This window comes from Talaromyces stipitatus, genomic scaffold, assembly GCF_000003125.1.
Source record: "Talaromyces stipitatus ATCC 10500 scf_1105507295549 genomic scaffold, whole genome shotgun sequence".
NCBI classification, from domain to species: domain Eukaryota; kingdom Fungi; phylum Ascomycota; class Eurotiomycetes; order Eurotiales; family Trichocomaceae; genus Talaromyces; species Talaromyces stipitatus.
The window spans coordinates 2,490,972-2,506,245 of record NW_002990117.1 but is presented as its reverse complement, the minus strand read 5'-3'; the positions used below and the strand labels follow the sequence as shown (position 1 = coordinate 2,506,245).

Sequence of the window (15,274 nt, the reverse complement as noted above, 5' to 3'; positions counted from 1 at the left end):
GCCAGTTTCTCCCGGAATACGCGCTCTATTCTATTTACTAGATTTCAACACGTCAATATGCCACCAACTCGTACAGAAAATCGACAAAAATTGGTGGAACAAGAGGGCAAGATTCTACTTGCTATTTCTGATTTAAAAAATGGCAAAATTCGCAGTGTTTTACGTGCTTCAGAGATCTATCAAATTCCTCGTACAACTCTCCGAGATCGACTCAACGGTATCGAATATAGAGGTGAGAAACGCGCAAATAGTCATATATTGACTTAATATGAAGAGGAATCTCTTCTAAAATGGATTCTTGATCTTGATAAACGTGGATTGCCTCCCCGACCATCTCTTGTAGAAGATATGGCTGATCTTCTTCTTTCTCAACGCGGAAATAGACACGTCAGTGAGAGGTGGGTTTATCGATTTGTTGACTGCCATCCAGAGGTGAAACTACGGTTTTCACGAAGATATAACTACGAGAGAGCAAAATGCGAGGATATTAAGATAATCCAAGAGCATCTTAATCGCGTACAAGAGGTTATACAAGAGTATGGGATCTTATCTGAAGATATATACAACTTTGATGAGACTGGCTTTGCTATGGGTCTCTGTGCTTCTGCAAAGGTTATTACAGGTAGTGATCGATATGGAAGACCATACCTATTACAACCTGGTAATCGCGAATGGGTCACAGTAATTGAAGCAGTTAATTCAACAGGATGGGCTTTGCCCTCATATATTATCTTCAAAGCAACAACCTTCTATCAACAAGGCTGGTTTGAGATTCTTCCACAAGATTGGAGACTTAATATCAGTAAAAATGGCTGGACAACAGATGAGATTGGGTTGCAATGGCTTCAAAAGCACTTTATTCCTCATACGACAAGCCGCACGAAGGGGAGATATCGGATGCTTATTCTTGATGGCCATGGAAGCCATTTGACACCTCAATTTGATCAAATATGCACTGAAAATAATATTATACCAGTCTGCATGCCATCTCATTCTTCACATCTCTTACAGCCTCTTGATGTGGGTTGTTTTGCTGTTTTAAAACGGCAATATGCGCTGCATGTTGAGCAACGTGTACGGCTCGGATTCAATCATATTGATAAATATGACTTTCTCACAGCTTTTCCAGAAGCTCGTACAGTGGCATATAAGGCTGAAAATATTCAGAATGGCTTCAAAGCAACTGGATTAGTACCGTTTGATCCAGATCATGTCTATCAAAAGCTTACAGTTCAACTTCGCACCCCAACACCCCCACCTAGTCGATCAAGCGATTCGCAACCATCCTGCTTACAAAAACCTCAAAATGCACGTCAATTTAAGCGCCAAATAACAACAATAAAGAAGCGGATTGATACGCATAAAACGAGCCCACTTGATCGGATAGCTAAAGCATACGAAGTTGGCATGAATCAGTTTGTGATTATACAGAAAGAGGTACATGATTTACGGGCTGCAAATGAGAAGGAGAAGCGAAAACGTCAAAGATCTAAAAAGCAAATATCTCACGAAGGAGACCTTACAGTACAGGAAGCCCAGGAACTAATAATAAGTCGAGATCAGGCATCTCGATCTAATCCGGCTGTATCAGGTGAATCCGAACCTCAGGCTTCTCAACCACGCGTACGAGCGCCACCGAAGTGCAGTGGATGTGGGATTATTGGGCATAAAATCAATCGATGCTCAAATCGTACTACTAGTTAAAAAATTGTATGTATTTTATATGTGGGTTAGAAATTCAGGCTTGAAATTTGTATAGAGCGCGTATTCCGGGAGAAACTGGCGGTTGGGTGTCAGTGGCGGGTGGGTGTCCGATTACGTTAGTTGGTTTGTTATGGCGTTGGTTATGTAATACAGTGTTCCACATCAAAACCGGGAAATTGCACTCATTGGTTGAAATTTCCCGAGTGGGCCACAACTAGATTTTGGTAACGGTCTCTAATTGGTTGAACCTCAGGTTCAGACTTTCCAAGAAAAGCTTAGCGGAGACGGTTATCCGATTCTGCCTTGTGTTTAAGGCTGCAATTCACCAGCCAGGCCCAGACAGTTCTCCAACCCCCTCAGGCCGATCAACACACGCCATGAGAACGCATATTCGATTCTCACAATGCATGCGACGATGATTTATTTTCATCTGTTGAGGACGCTCGACATTTGAACTCAGCCTGACCACATTTCAAGTCCCGTCTGGTTACTGCGGCTATCGCACAATTGAGCATGGCAGACCATTGTCTTGTTCTTTGTCGTCGTGGTAATTGCCGTAACATTTGTCCTAATGCGATTTCCTACAGTCTGGAGGAGCCCTAGATACGTGTGGATTGTCAATTACCTGCAACATTCGCTCGAGCCCGCCCAGCAACATTCGTATGCAGCCAGCCGTTGATGTGAGCATGTCCAATCCTCCACCCGCAGCCGCACCGAGCCAGATGGAACCCCGATCGACTCCCTCACAACAATTGAACCGCTCTTGCGAATCCTGCCGGTCTTTGAAAGTGCGTTGCTTGCCCGACGCAAATACCACCAACCAGTGCCAACGATGTGCAAAGGCGAACAGAGCCTGTGTATTTGTCGCGCCGCAACGGCGTCGACCTCGCAAGCGAACAGATACCCGTGTGGCTCAATTGGAGAAGGAGATGGCTGCAATGCGCACAGCGCTGAAAGGTCGACGTTTGACTGTCGAGGAGACTCCGGATGAAGAAGACACCGAGAGTGTGGGAGGAGATGAAGAGACGGACGATGTAGATTTTGGGTCCGAAGTTGTGAAGAGGTCGCAAGCCCCTAATTATCAGGATATTCAGTACAATTCATACAGTACGGGATTTCATGATACGTCGCGGTCTCCAGGTCGTGTCTCTGCTTCGCAAATGTCTGGTGATGGAAGCTCTTCATTACACGGCACCCCAGCGTTGACTCTGAATTCGAGTTTGCCTGATATAGCTGGGGATCCGGATATTGTTGACCGCGGTATCATTTCTGCAAAGACAGCGGAGCACCTGCTTTCGTTGTTTATCTATGATTTACTTGCTTATTTCCCTTTTATGGTATTCCCGGCCGATACGACCGCCCACCACCTACGTGCTAGAAAACCCGTACTTTTTCTAGCCATCATGGCAGCTACTTCAATCGCAGTTGATGTTGGACTGGGAAACACCCTCAATCATGAGATGTTAAGCATGTATGCAACTCGATTCTTTTTCAAGGGGGAAAAGTCACTAGAAATGGTGCAGGCACTTGTCCTGATGAATGTTTATTACCTCCCTCCGGAATCACCATCACAGATTCAAGCGTACCAATACTCCCATATCGCTGCCACCATGGCTTTGGAGATTGGTATTGCATCGAGAAAGCGTGTTCCTCGGAAGTCTACACCGGGTCAGAGACAAGCTAAACCAAAGACCAAGTTTGACGAACAGATGGCCGAACAAGCTCGTGCGATATTAGCTTGCTATCATCTAGCTTCAAAGTGAGTGTTCATATTTTACCGTCGTTTCGATTTGTGTACTGACTCTGACAGTGTGGCTATGCGAACACGCCGACCTAATTTACTGGCTTATAATGACTGGATTAGAGAGTGTGTGAGGTTGCTCTCTTGCTCTCCTCATGATTCAGATAGACGATATGCCAGCTGGTTCGGTCTTCAGGTCATTACGGACGAGGCCTTGTCCTCTTTCGGCCTCGACGACACAAGCTCGACGGCTGTGCTTTCTGAGACTCGTGTGAACGGCGTGCTTCGACTGTTTGATAAGAAGATGGAAGAATGGAAAGAAGACATTGACCCCGACTTCCTTACTAGTAAGTACCTCTGCAAGGTTGTGTTATTCATCCTCTGACTTGCTTGGTAGTTCCAATGAGACTCGAATGCCAGTACACAACGCTAGTCGTCTATGAGATTGGTATTGGGGAAGGATATCGCGACCCAGGCGCTATAAAACGACAATATTATACCCTCCCTGCGCCGGACGGAGATGATTTCCTCAAACGGCCGGCCGAACGGCTAAGTGCGATTCGAGTTGACCTCACCATCAAGTGGATGCACGCTGCGCAGGGGTTGCTGGACACTTTTCTGGAATGTGATGTGCATACAATGCGAAAAATGCCCAATTTGACCTATTCGCGTACCGTGTTGGGCCTTATGGCTCTGCTCAAGATATTCTTTTCTATCAAGTCCGGAGCTTTAGGCGAAGTCATTAGCACCGACTCTGTCAAGGTCGAGGATTATCTGGAAGAAGTGGCCCAAAGACTGACTGAGGCGAGCGCCGGATCTAAATACCCAATTCCAGCACGATGGCTGCTTGTTGTAGGAGGCAAAGCACGAGACTGGTTGCAACGGTTTCAGAAACACTGCATGGAGCGGGAAGAACAGCAGCGAGTTCAATCCAAAGCCGAAAACAGCAATAATGCTGGTAACAGTAGTGAAGCGACGGCCAATGTCGGTCCTTCAACATCCACCGTGTCTGATGCTTGGCATGGAGGAATTGTGCCATTGCCAACACCTGTCGCGTATCCTGGAGCGAATTTCTCGCATACTGGAGAACATTTGCAGCACCGAGCCCACCACCACCAGCAGCCGCAAGCTGTGAACCCGCAACAACCTCACCATTTCGGTGGCTATCATACTCCGACCGCAGTTCAAGAAACCAGTGGCATGACTAAAGGTCCCATGACGGAGACCGCAAACACATACTACCCTCACTACAATCAACCAGCGACACCTTGGATACCCCCATCAGTTTCTCAAGGAACAAATGAGTACCAATTAAATTCTCAGAGTGTCTGGGCTTTCCAGCAGCAACAACAGCAGCAAATAGATCTACAGAATCAACACTTCTCCCCTGAAATGGTTGGTCATCCCACTGCCACTGGCCATGGCATGTTCCCCATGGAGATGGAATTCGACTGGGTTCCCGAGCACGGTATATTCCAATTACCCAATTTTTGAACACATTGATACCCTTTTGATTATTTCCATATTGTTTCCCGTACATACACCGATTCATCTTCACACACATACGCGCCACATACGCGCAGAACATTGTATTGTCATGGATTACTTTGCCCTTCAACATTCTCTCCATCATCCGCCGCTCCTCCCTTGTAATTGGTGCTGGCTTGCTTGGCCTCAAAAAGTAGACACATTCTCAATTCTAAAGACGAGCTCAAGTTCGTCTCGATATCCAGGACATGCCTGAGACTCGTCGACATTGTGTGCATTCTGGACGGACTAGATCACACTATCACCAGGTAGATTAGAAGGTTAGATAGGGTTTATTGGATGTGCAACTCCCATCTTTTTGTAAAGATCGTCATAGTACAGATCTATTGAGAATCAACAAGAGGCTCAATTCATTCAATTGCAATCAAGAATGCCAAACGTCGGTCGACCAAGTCGAGATTGTCACGCGTTTCGCAAATGACGTATCAAGGTATTCTCCCCCTTCTTTTAATGGCCAATCTTTTGAATTTCAAATTGGAATTTGATACAATGAAAAATGCACCCTTAAGGGGTAGCATCTGGTTTGAGTAACCCATTCGGTGCTACGAGATTGTACCTATATTGCAACAGAATGGGTCAATCAATTACCACGTTATGCATCTCTTCTGACGGCCAAGTCTGCAATTGTACAAAGTAGTTGATTAAGGTATTGAAATATCTAGTGAAATCATACTTAACCCCAATCATAGGTATCATCCAGCATAAATATCATACAACAGAGAGTCAGTCATACAGAACTTGCCAAATCTCAAGCAATCATAATCGTAATCATAAGTATAAGCATAACAGTCATCATGTTAAACAAAATGAGAATTCAAATAATACTGAAAGCCTCCAAGGCATCCATGAATCCTCCTATGGCACTAGCACCGAGTATTCCACGCATGGCAGTTCGCTTCAAGTCCTTGTGACGGTTGTACGGCGAAGGACTTCGATTACCACCACTGCCGCTGCTACTACTGCTGCTACTACCGCTGCTCCCTCCTTTCGAGGTCCTGTTGAGGCGTGAGGGTCGATGACGATGCGATTGTAGATGGGGCTTTAGGTATCGCGGTTGCTGGTGTTGTGGTGGGTGTAGGAGAGTATTATCCGATAAAGTTCGCGCAAAGTTTGGTGTTGGGTTACTGTACTGTCGATATTGTTGCTGTGGCTGTTGTTGAGGGTAGTAGTAAGGATGTTGCTGAGTGTAGCTCGACGCCGGGGTTGGGAATCCGTGTGTCGGCGGCTTATAGTAAGAAGATGGAGACGCATTACGTGTTGACGGGCTTGAAGGAACTCCTCTAGTCGGTTGTGATGTGGCTAAACGAGGCAGCTGTGCACTGTTATTCATGTTCAAATTGTTTTTCATCGCTTGCGGGACTGGAATTGGCCGACTCTGGGCCTGAGTAGTAGGTTGTTGAGGTTTTGCAGATCCACTTGTGTGTCGCCAGTGGCTTTCAGCATCACATCCAGGAACTGCATTTGTCTTGGAATACGAATATGGTCGAGATGTGGTAGGGTTGGTATTGGTATCCATCTGTGCCTGTTCTGGCATATCGTCATATTCGCTGCTGGTGTACGCCTTCTTCTTCTTCTTTCTTCTGCTGTAAGCATGGTGCTTTCCATTCCTGACTATCGAATCCTCGGAACCATCAGAGTCGCTGTGTACTTGTGCCTGTTTATCGGAATACATCTTCCGTAACTGAGCGGCCTGTACACGAGCTTCCTGTGAATGCGGCTTTCGCCAATCTGTGGTTACCCCTTCAAGGTAATACCCATGCATAGAGTCTCGATCAATGCTATCGTCATCGGATAGTTCATCGTCGCTTCCAGAGTATACATAGGCCTGGGGTGGGGGTCTTGCGCTCTGACCGGCTTCAACTCTAATCCAGCGACTCAGTAATGCATCTAAGACTTCTTGGGTGAGTCGGAGCATGTCACTGGGTGATTCCTCCATCGAACTGAGCGATGATTCAACTCCGAGGGCGATAATTGGCAATTTTGTTAAGGGCGGGCTGTCCGTTGAGCTCGTCGTTTTCTTCTCGTCAGAGTCGAAATGGACTGTTGAGCGTCGATCTTCTTTTGCTTCCTGCCGGGCTAGCTCCCATAACCTATCGAGTTTCTTTATGGACCAGTACCTGACGATTAGCATGTTTTGCGCTTCGGCTCGCTCTTGGACGATCAACTCATTGGTGAGAGTGTTTAGGACACTAATAAAATACTGAAGTTAGCCGGAATGCTGTTGACATTGTGATTGAGATAAGACTAACTTCTTAACTTCCCGCAAACGACCCAGATGGAGAATTTGTACCATCACCATAAGGCTCAATTTGAGCGACTCCAACTGAGCCAACAGATACGTGACACGTTGCTTCTTGAAACAGTCCTTGAAACGCTGCTGCACAGGAACATCCTTCTGTTCTAGCTCTACTTCGGCCTTTTGTACCTTCTCCAGCATATCCTCCACTTCTTCAAATACCGTTCGAGCTTGATCGCTGATCTGACGTGCTGTATCGAGACATTCTCGCGTATGAACCGAGTGTTCGGCCTGCAGGCTCTGACCGAGTTGTTTGAGACTATTCGAAAAGAGCGAAATTCCTTTCGAGATACTGTGGATATCGACACCTAGGTTCGCGACCTGGCATGCTACAGCGTTCAGGAGTAGGGCGAGTCGTAGACCGACGCCGGCAGCACTGGTGACATTGTTCGCCACGCCTGTTCTAATGTTAGCAGAGAAGAAGATCTCTGTGACATGATGAAAGCATACCGGTATCGTTCATTACTGAGATCGTTGCAGGCATAAACCAAGTTCCTGGTTGTTGACACACGTATCTGATAAGTTGACAGCGTGTCAGAGATTTGCGATAGATAGTTGGTTGATGCCAAAAATGATTCCGCTCCTCTTATTACAGATGTCTTTCTTCAAGACCCACCTCAATCTGCATCGCCACATAGTTAGCCTATCGACCGTGTAGGTAAGCCAAGCTCTCATCTCACAGGACTGCGGGGTACACATGGGGCGGCTACTGGTCATCCTGTCGAAGTTGAGCCTCCATGAACACATACATATAGACCAAGACAGACTAATGCAAAGACCTGTAAGACTATTCGCTCATTGTACAGAGTAGTCTGTCGAAGCGATGGAAGCGAGGCAAATATCCAATCCGAGGGAGAGGAAGTAATCGTTAGCTTCCCCGAGCTGAAAGTCAGGACGTCATTGTTTTCCCGCACATTCCGTGACTCCGTGCAATCGTACAGTTACACTAACTGACAAAGTAGTTGTGGTTGCGATAGTATTTAGTGGATATGTAATTCTCAAAGTTAGCCTTGATCCTTAAACTCTTCAACAAAGAAGTTGTTTGTTTTCATTGTCGCAATATCCTCCGAAACTCATGGGGTAAAGCAGGCGGAAAGCGGCGGCTTTTCTCGGTATTTGCTCAATTGCCGGGTTGCAGCACAATAAGGCGTCGAGCATTGTTCTTATCGTTCCAGAAAGAAGCATCGGCTTGTTTACCAAGATCCCGGGAACAGACCACGTGCACTGGTTTCCATGGTTTGATGTTGAGGCTCTTTGGAGCGTTCCACTATCTTCCGATCGGCTATCGCAGCCAGCTTCCAAGGTTATACTGGGCAGAGACTCCGCCCTGATAAGTATTACCTACACCATCCTGGACTGGGAGACTCTACACAACTAGTTGTTCACAACATCTGAAAGTCCGAACATAAGATAGTCTACTTTGATCAGACCCCTCAGTCGCCTGATGACTAAACTGTTGGGTGAATCAGAATATTTGCCAGCAATCGATTAGCTGATTCGTCCTTCCTCGGCTGCGTATCTTGTCGGTTGTCTCCTCTAGGTATCAGGTAGCGAGGTATCTGAGTAGGGTTCGGCCGGCTTCACATGAATCTCCGATTTCAGAAACGTTACCGTCTTCGGAGAGTTTTGAGCCTCATGGAGTATTTTTCCGAGTATTTTTCCTTGTATACTAAGCTCTTCCAATGTAAACATGATCGTATAGTTCCAGGACTCCAAGGTTTTGGATACGAAGGATAAGGTGTGAAACACCTGATCAGAAAAGAGTTGTATATCATCCTAATACATCCTGATAGTTGTCTATCATCACCAAAATCACGAGTGTGAACATTAAATTATCTCAACCCCTATTTTAATATTTAGCAGGACTCCTGTACTGTTTCATGCAGTTTACGTACCATTTGACACATATTGGATGAGAACCAGAGTGTGCTGACCCCCTGCAGTATACTACCCAAGAAGCAACAACAATCATGAATATAATTCCACATGAAATCATAATTCTTACACGGTAAGTATCCTTGCCCTTCTTCGGAGGTTCGGCGAAACTCTGTTGACGTTCATCCTCATCCGAGTCATTTTCTAGCCTTGAGTAACGGTAGTCTGGCATATTGGAAGTGCTATGGAAATTCGTTAAAAATGAATGCCACAAAGTTTAATTAGATGAATTTCAAGTTTGACACTGACCGAAAGCGATTGTAGTAAATGTTCCCGAATAGCTTTTTGACTTTATACTAGCAAAGGCTGTGCCATCAGAGAGTGGGGTTGACAGAGGAAGAGGTGCAAATAGTTCCTCCAGGTGATCTCAAGTTTGCCGACCACTATGACATGACCTTGCCGCGACTAATCACAATCTGTATATTAACAACCAATCGTCTTGCTCTCATATATCGGTTAGTGCGACTACTTCTAATAAAGGAAATTGAACGAATTTTGCAATCTTCCATTAAGCTAAAAGATGTAGTTATGTTCCGCTTTTGGAAGGTTTACAACCCAACACCTTGTAGTTAGTTGATTGGCTAACTGTCAGGAGGCATTTACAATCCAGCATTTGACTAACTTACTGTATGTTGCCCTAATATTAAAGCTACTGACTATGTGTTGCATGCCTTTTCAAGCAACTTTCAGAATGCTGGGTGGGATAGACCTCATTGAATTCGGTTCAGAATCAAATGGATGTAGCCTGAAGTTTTCGATACCTAGGCATACAGGATAATCATCCCGGACAGCTTCTACTGAGCTATGTTCAGCCTCAAGAACATCTACAAAACTCTTTGCTGATCCAGAGTAGAGACAATACAACAGGTGGAGGGCTAGTACCTTCTGTCTCTATGGCAGCCATAGGCTTTGCCATCTAGGAACAGAAAGTAGGGCTACTTAATTTACATGTTCCAGTAATGCTTTTTTAAATCAGATTAGGCTACTCTATATCTCCATATTTACCTAATGCCGAGACATTGAGTACCTTACTCTAAGATGTTCAATATCGTAAGGACCTCAGGAGGTTCAGGCCCGCCACTTCTCAAGGGACAAGGAAGAAATCAAATTTCGATACCTACATGCTTTCCAGACTGACCTATTTCACCCTTTCACACTTCATATAAAGAATAACTTCGTTTTAGAAACAATATTCCAAACTCCGGTGCAGATTTCATTTGACTCATAATTGGGTACTTGGCTTCAGAATATAGCTCGAAGTATTCAGCTATCACTCAGTTAGGTAGATATTCGAAAGCCTCTGCTGAAGTTACTCCTCAGTTGAATAGCAATCATATTGTACCTATATTCTCAACTGCATGGTAGGGGCTGGAAGATCCCTACCTAGGTATATAGGGTGAAGAATTGCTGACATGGAAACCTTTGAATCCTACAACGCCCCCAATTCTCTGTTTCATATATTGAACCTTGGAAGGTTCCTTTAGGAAACATCCCAAAAAAAATCATCGTATTAGTTCTTATGTCGACATATCCGTGGATATAGAAGGATTGCACGTAGATAAATAGATAGAGATTCTGTCTCGAGTTATCCTGTCCCAAGAAGAAGCCAAGCATTCTGATTCTTCCTTGGCCAGTCTATAGTCTTCTCTCAATTTCTTTATTCTACAAGAAGGATTTAGGTACCTAACGTGAACTAATAACTACTTGTCGCGTCGCCTCCCCCCACCCTAGACCGGGTGGTGGTCGGCCCGGACTCAAGGGCCACCCGGACTCAAGGGCCAAAAATTTCAAAATCTCAACTTGGCATTTACAAACATCAAAACCAGAGCCAAAATGACCCCTAAATTATATAAAGAAGAGGAGGAATTGATTGCAAAGGCCCTCAGTGCGTGTCAACACGAAAAAAAGCCGAATTTTAGCAAATTATCGCGTGAATATGGGGTGTCTCGCAAAAAACTGTCCCGTCGGTGGCATGGCTTACCCTCTCGCTCAACACGCCCACCTACGAGGCGCCTACTATCTCTAGATCAAGAAAAGGCACTTATTCTATGGATTGAGTATCTAGATAATATAGGTGCGCCTCCTACGAATTAGCAAATTGAAGAAAGTGCGAATTATTTGCTCGGCAAAGATTTCAGTGGTCTAGGAGAGGCCCCTTGTGCCGGAAAAAATTGGGTACACGATTTTATCAAACGCCTGCCAAAACAATATGTACGAATCGTTCAAAAACCTTAAGAAAAGGAACGTACTGTTGCAGAGCATTATGGTGAGGTTGAGTGCTGGTTTATTGACCTCGAGCTCGCTATACAACAATACAAAATTCGCCCTCAAAATCTGTGGAACTTCGACGAGACCGGATTCATTGTTGGACAAGGAAAAGATGAAGCGGTGGTAACAGCATATCCAAAAACATCAAAAAGGGTATCTAGCCTGTCCTCTCGAGAATCAATTACTGTCATTGAGGGTATAAATGCCGAAGGAAAGATTATACCACCTTTATTGATTCCAAAAGGCAAGGTCCATTTGGAGGAATGGTACCGGCATATAAAAGATGATGACTGGCTAGTTGCACCTGCTTTGAATGGATTTATCACAGATGAGATCGCATTCAAATGGCTTCAACACTTTGACCACTTCTCTAGGCCTGGGGCCTTCCCGGATTGGCGGTTACTTCTTATGGATAATCATACAACTCATCTTACTATACAGTTCGTGCAATATTGTGAAATTTGGCACATTCGCCCATTCCAATTTCCACCTCATTCTACGCATTTTTTACAACCGCTCAATGGAGTGCTATTTCAGCAATATAAATATATTCATGGACGGGTTGTGAACAAGATTGCACGCTTAGGTGGCTTCGATTTTAATAAAAACGACTTTTTTGAAGAATTACGTGATATCCAGATAAAGACATTTACCACACGAACGATTCGGCATGGCTGGAGAGAGCGAGGAATTTGGCCTCTTAATCCTCGGCTTATACTTGATATGATGCTTCAGCCAGAGGAAGCATTTGAAGCACTTGTTGCTGAAGGGGATGCACTAAAAATATATAGCGAGGCGGATGACACTATTCCCAGCTCACCAACTACAAAATCAATATCTCCACCATCAACGGCCGTAAAACTACGTCGCTATGTCAATAAGATTGAAAAATCGATTGACGGTATAAAGGATATTCTTGACGAAGTAAGCCCAGGCCTTTCACGCCGTATAAAAGTGGTTAATCAAGGCAGTCTCACCTTGGCCAAATTAGGCGATCTACACCGTGAGAGCTTTGCCAAGGTTCGTGATATAGCAACGCGCAAGAATCAAAAAACTACAAAGCGCCAAGTCAAAGCGAGTGGTGCACTCTATGTAAAAGATGCGAATCGCCTCATAAAACGCCGTCATGATGGGGATTTGTTGAAAATCTATAAGAGCCATGTCGTTGGCGTGCCGCAGCCGATGGAAGAAGTGGCTTCAACAGAGCCTCAAAACAGCGGGTTTTTCTTTGATACTCAGGGAGATAGGTGAACAATGCTTATATTTAACACCTGTCTAGTTTTTATATGCAATTTATATGGCGTTGGTGGACTGTAAAACATTTTACATGAGACTTCATATTTTTTGGCCCTTGAGTCCGGGTGGCCCTTGAGTCCGGGCCGACCACCACCCGGTCTAGGGTGGGGGGAGGCGACGCGACAAGTAGAGACATCTCTGTTACACTGCATCAAGTTAGTGTCTGAATCCAAATAGGGGAAATGTCGGCTAATATGCTATTGGATATAAGAGTATGTATGGATGCGTATACATGTAGTAGCCAATACACGTATGAAATTGCCTAGGCACTCACTTCTTTGGACAGAAGGATCGTTTCTACCAGATCGTGACAAATTATTCTCCGACAAAAGCAATACTTCTAAATGCCCAGGTGGTGTTCAAAATCCCTTCGACTGGACGAAACTAAAGATGTAAATCGCAGGCTCCTACTTGGGTACAATGTTTGTTATGTACGTACCTCGGAAACAATGGCAACAGAAAATATGAATAGATACCATAATTTACCATATTCAACTCGGTACCAAAAGCATAATTACTGGCTTCACTATCTAGTTTACCTGTCGATACGTACGTAATTATGTCTCCGTACTAAGAACTGTTTTATAGATGACTGTGGAGCACGCCAAGAAGTCTAAGAAAAACAAGCAACATCAAGCTTTTTAGCACCGATGATCCCGTGGACACTCTGAAAACTGTTCAAGAAACAGTACATTAAAGCCAGCTGGAAATTCAAAAAATTACTGTGCAGGAAAACTTCTAATCACAAATGAGATACTCAAAGTAGCCAACTTCGATGCTTGCGCCAGTCCTGTCTTGTTGCACCTGTCAAATCGTCCACATTGATGAGATCCACGCCTTCACGAACTAATACATGCCACACATGATTGCGCAACCCTCTGGGCCAGGTTGGTGTTCCCCAATAGCGAACCTTGAGACCACGCTTATGTGCCGCCTCAATTTGTGCGCGAATTAACGTCAATTGGTCTTGCGAAAACTGATTTCGATACAAGCCGCCGATCGCATTTGCAAAATTTACCGAGGCATAGTAGCTATTCGTGAAATCATACTTCGGTGATAGCGAGTCCTGGTTGAGTGACGGCGATAGAGGAAGTTTGTCCAATGGAGCATCGTAGAAGATGTCGCGGTATGTATCATTTTTAATGATTTGGTGTACGGGGGCGTCGCCTGTGGCAACAACGGTGATGGGTCTTTCATGGATAACAGTCCCGTTAAAGTACGATAGAAATCCTGATTCACGTAGCGGTTCCAATTGGTCCATAACGTAAGGCCAGAGTTTGTCGCCGTCCGTCTTGAAGTCGATCAGTAAGACTAAAGTCTGAGCCGGGTCCGAAGCAAACACACCGGCCATTGGAAAAGGGGCGTCAAAATTATCCGGTAAGTTCAGCGTATTTTTCCGAGTGTTACGCTGATGTAAAATATCCAATAATGGATTGAGATACAAGGCACGTAGAGTCTCATGGCGGTTAAGCACAAACGCATTGTGACCGACAAGCAAGTCTCCGTCTGACAACCAGATGTCTGCTTCGACACCAATGCAGCCAGCAAGGAGTGCCGACTTTAGGGGAACGTCCCGCCAGTAGTCGTTATGAGAATGGCATCTGCTGAGGGGGGTTCCGGGTCTGTCCCAGTCTGACGATATCGCTAAACGGTTATTGGGAAGAAGCCAAGCGTCAGTTTGATCGTCGAAATCCTCGGGGAAAAGAATGTAAATGCAATTTAGGCCGATGGAGAAGACGTTTAGTAACCCTCTGAGCCGATGTATTAACGATTAGTATGATTTTGAGTAAGTGGAAGAATTTCCTCACAATAGCACGACCAGCCCCCAGAATGGTCGTTTCACATATCGGCAGATTATGGCCCTGGGTGAGCGGGGCTGCGCATTGCAATGTGCATGTTGACAGTTTATCAGGAAAATACAGAAATTGGATATTAAAGAGGAAAAGGGTAGTCTAGACAGAAACGGAGGTCGCGCAGTCAGTTGGAGGTTTTGTGACCCATTGAGAGGTTCGGCAAGTCCATCTACGAAGTCATCATTGCTGAACGATCTAAGGAGGACTTCGTCTTCGGACATGGCTGTCGCTGCGTTGTCAAGTATCTTGAAAGATTGAGCCCAATATAAAGAATGAATGGATATAGAGAGATAAACAAGTATCAAGCAGACTCTACCCACAGATGAAAGGGAGAAGTTCTAACTTTGGCGCGGAAGGCAGCCAAATTCGTTCGCCGACGAAGACCACGGCAGCCGCGGGATTCAGAACATCGAATCCACTCTTGCGAGTCCGTGCGAATGCTTGTTTTTCAGCCACTGTCTCAGGTTGAATGCGTTATTTTTTGGTTTTCATCCTATCGAAAAGCTTTATTTTTCATCTTATACTACGTAAATGGGAAGCTCCCTCTGGCGTGAAGAGCCTGAGTACTGGATGAGTAAACACACTAATCGTCACAAAACCTGCGTATTATCTAGATGCGGATAGGGAAGAATT

At 45.0% G+C, this 15,274-nt stretch overlaps 6 protein-coding genes across 6 annotated transcripts, besides 3 other annotated features; 3 read left to right on the top strand and 3 right to left on the bottom strand.

Annotated features, from left to right (window-relative positions):
- Positions 1–57: 57 nt before the first annotated feature.
- TSTA_017740 (transposon, putative) lies at positions 58–1,766 on the top strand (the record flags this gene model as incomplete). Its single annotated transcript, XM_002483889.1, has 2 exons — positions 58–250; positions 275–1,766. The coding sequence occupies 2 exons, from the start codon at positions 58–60 to the stop codon at positions 1,702–1,704; spliced, it is 1,623 nt and encodes a 540-aa protein (XP_002483934.1). The 3' UTR covers positions 1,705–1,766.
- Positions 103–1,569: a mobile genetic element.
- A 600-nt stretch (positions 1,767–2,366) lies between the features above and the next one.
- Positions 2,367–5,292, top strand: TSTA_017730 (C6 finger domain protein, putative; the record flags this gene model as incomplete). Its single annotated transcript, XM_002483888.1, has 3 exons — positions 2,367–3,463; positions 3,515–3,792; positions 3,843–5,292. 3 exons carry the CDS (start codon positions 2,367–2,369, stop codon positions 4,937–4,939), a joined length of 2,472 nt encoding a protein of 823 aa, XP_002483933.1. The 3' UTR covers positions 4,940–5,292.
- Positions 5,293–5,668: 376 nt separating this feature from the next.
- On the bottom strand, positions 5,669–7,850 carry TSTA_017720 (uncharacterized protein). The gene is made up of 3 exons (XM_002483887.1): positions 7,740–7,850; positions 7,243–7,687; positions 5,669–7,182 (listed from the first exon to the last, which is right to left on the bottom strand). The coding sequence occupies exons 1-3, from the start codon at positions 7,771–7,773 to the stop codon at positions 5,808–5,810; spliced, it is 1,854 nt and encodes a 617-aa protein (XP_002483932.1). The 5' UTR covers positions 7,774–7,850; the 3' UTR covers positions 5,669–5,807.
- Positions 5,922–5,972: a microsatellite.
- Positions 7,851–9,176: 1,326 nt separating the features above from the next.
- On the bottom strand, positions 9,177–9,396 carry TSTA_017710 (uncharacterized protein; the record flags this gene model as incomplete). The annotated part of the gene is made up of 2 exons (XM_002483886.1): positions 9,177–9,236; positions 9,295–9,396. The coding sequence occupies 2 exons, from the start codon at positions 9,394–9,396 to the stop codon at positions 9,177–9,179; spliced, it is 162 nt and encodes a 53-aa protein (XP_002483931.1).
- A 1,661-nt stretch (positions 9,397–11,057) lies between these two features.
- TSTA_017700 (uncharacterized protein) lies at positions 11,058–12,743 on the top strand (the record flags this gene model as incomplete). The annotated part of the gene is made up of 3 exons (XM_002483885.1): positions 11,058–11,298; positions 11,329–11,435; positions 11,466–12,743. The coding sequence occupies 3 exons, from the start codon at positions 11,058–11,060 to the stop codon at positions 12,741–12,743; spliced, it is 1,626 nt and encodes a 541-aa protein (XP_002483930.1).
- Positions 11,067–12,575: a mobile genetic element.
- A 559-nt stretch (positions 12,744–13,302) lies between the features above and the next one.
- Positions 13,303–14,961, bottom strand: TSTA_017690 (uncharacterized protein). Its single transcript, XM_002483884.1, has 2 exons — positions 14,597–14,961; positions 13,303–14,539 (listed from the first exon to the last, which is right to left on the bottom strand). The coding sequence occupies exons 1-2, from the start codon at positions 14,860–14,862 to the stop codon at positions 13,546–13,548; spliced, it is 1,260 nt and encodes a 419-aa protein (XP_002483929.1). The 5' UTR covers positions 14,863–14,961; the 3' UTR covers positions 13,303–13,545.
- Positions 14,962–15,274: the final 313 nt, after the last annotated feature.

Bases quoted from the DNA above. Each gene is read 5' to 3' on its own strand.
- TSTA_017720 (XM_002483887.1), bottom strand. From the start codon at position 7,773: ATGCCTGCAACGATCTCAGTAATGAACGATACCG. The intron at 7,688-7,739 runs GTATGCTTTCAT...ACATTAGAACAG, and splicing joins CTCAGTAATGAACGATACCG to GCGTGGCGAACAATGTCACC. The intron at 7,183-7,242 runs GTTAGTCTTATC...GTATTTTATTAG, and splicing joins CGTTTGCGGGAAGTTAAGAA to TGTCCTAAACACTCTCACCA.
- TSTA_017690 (XM_002483884.1), bottom strand. From the start codon at position 14,862: ATGTCCGAAGACGAAGTCCTCCTTAGATCGTTCAGCAATGATGACTTC. The intron at 14,540-14,596 runs GTGAGGAAATTC...ACATCGGCTCAG, and splicing joins TGGGGGCTGGTCGTGCTATT to AGGGTTACTAAACGTCTTCT.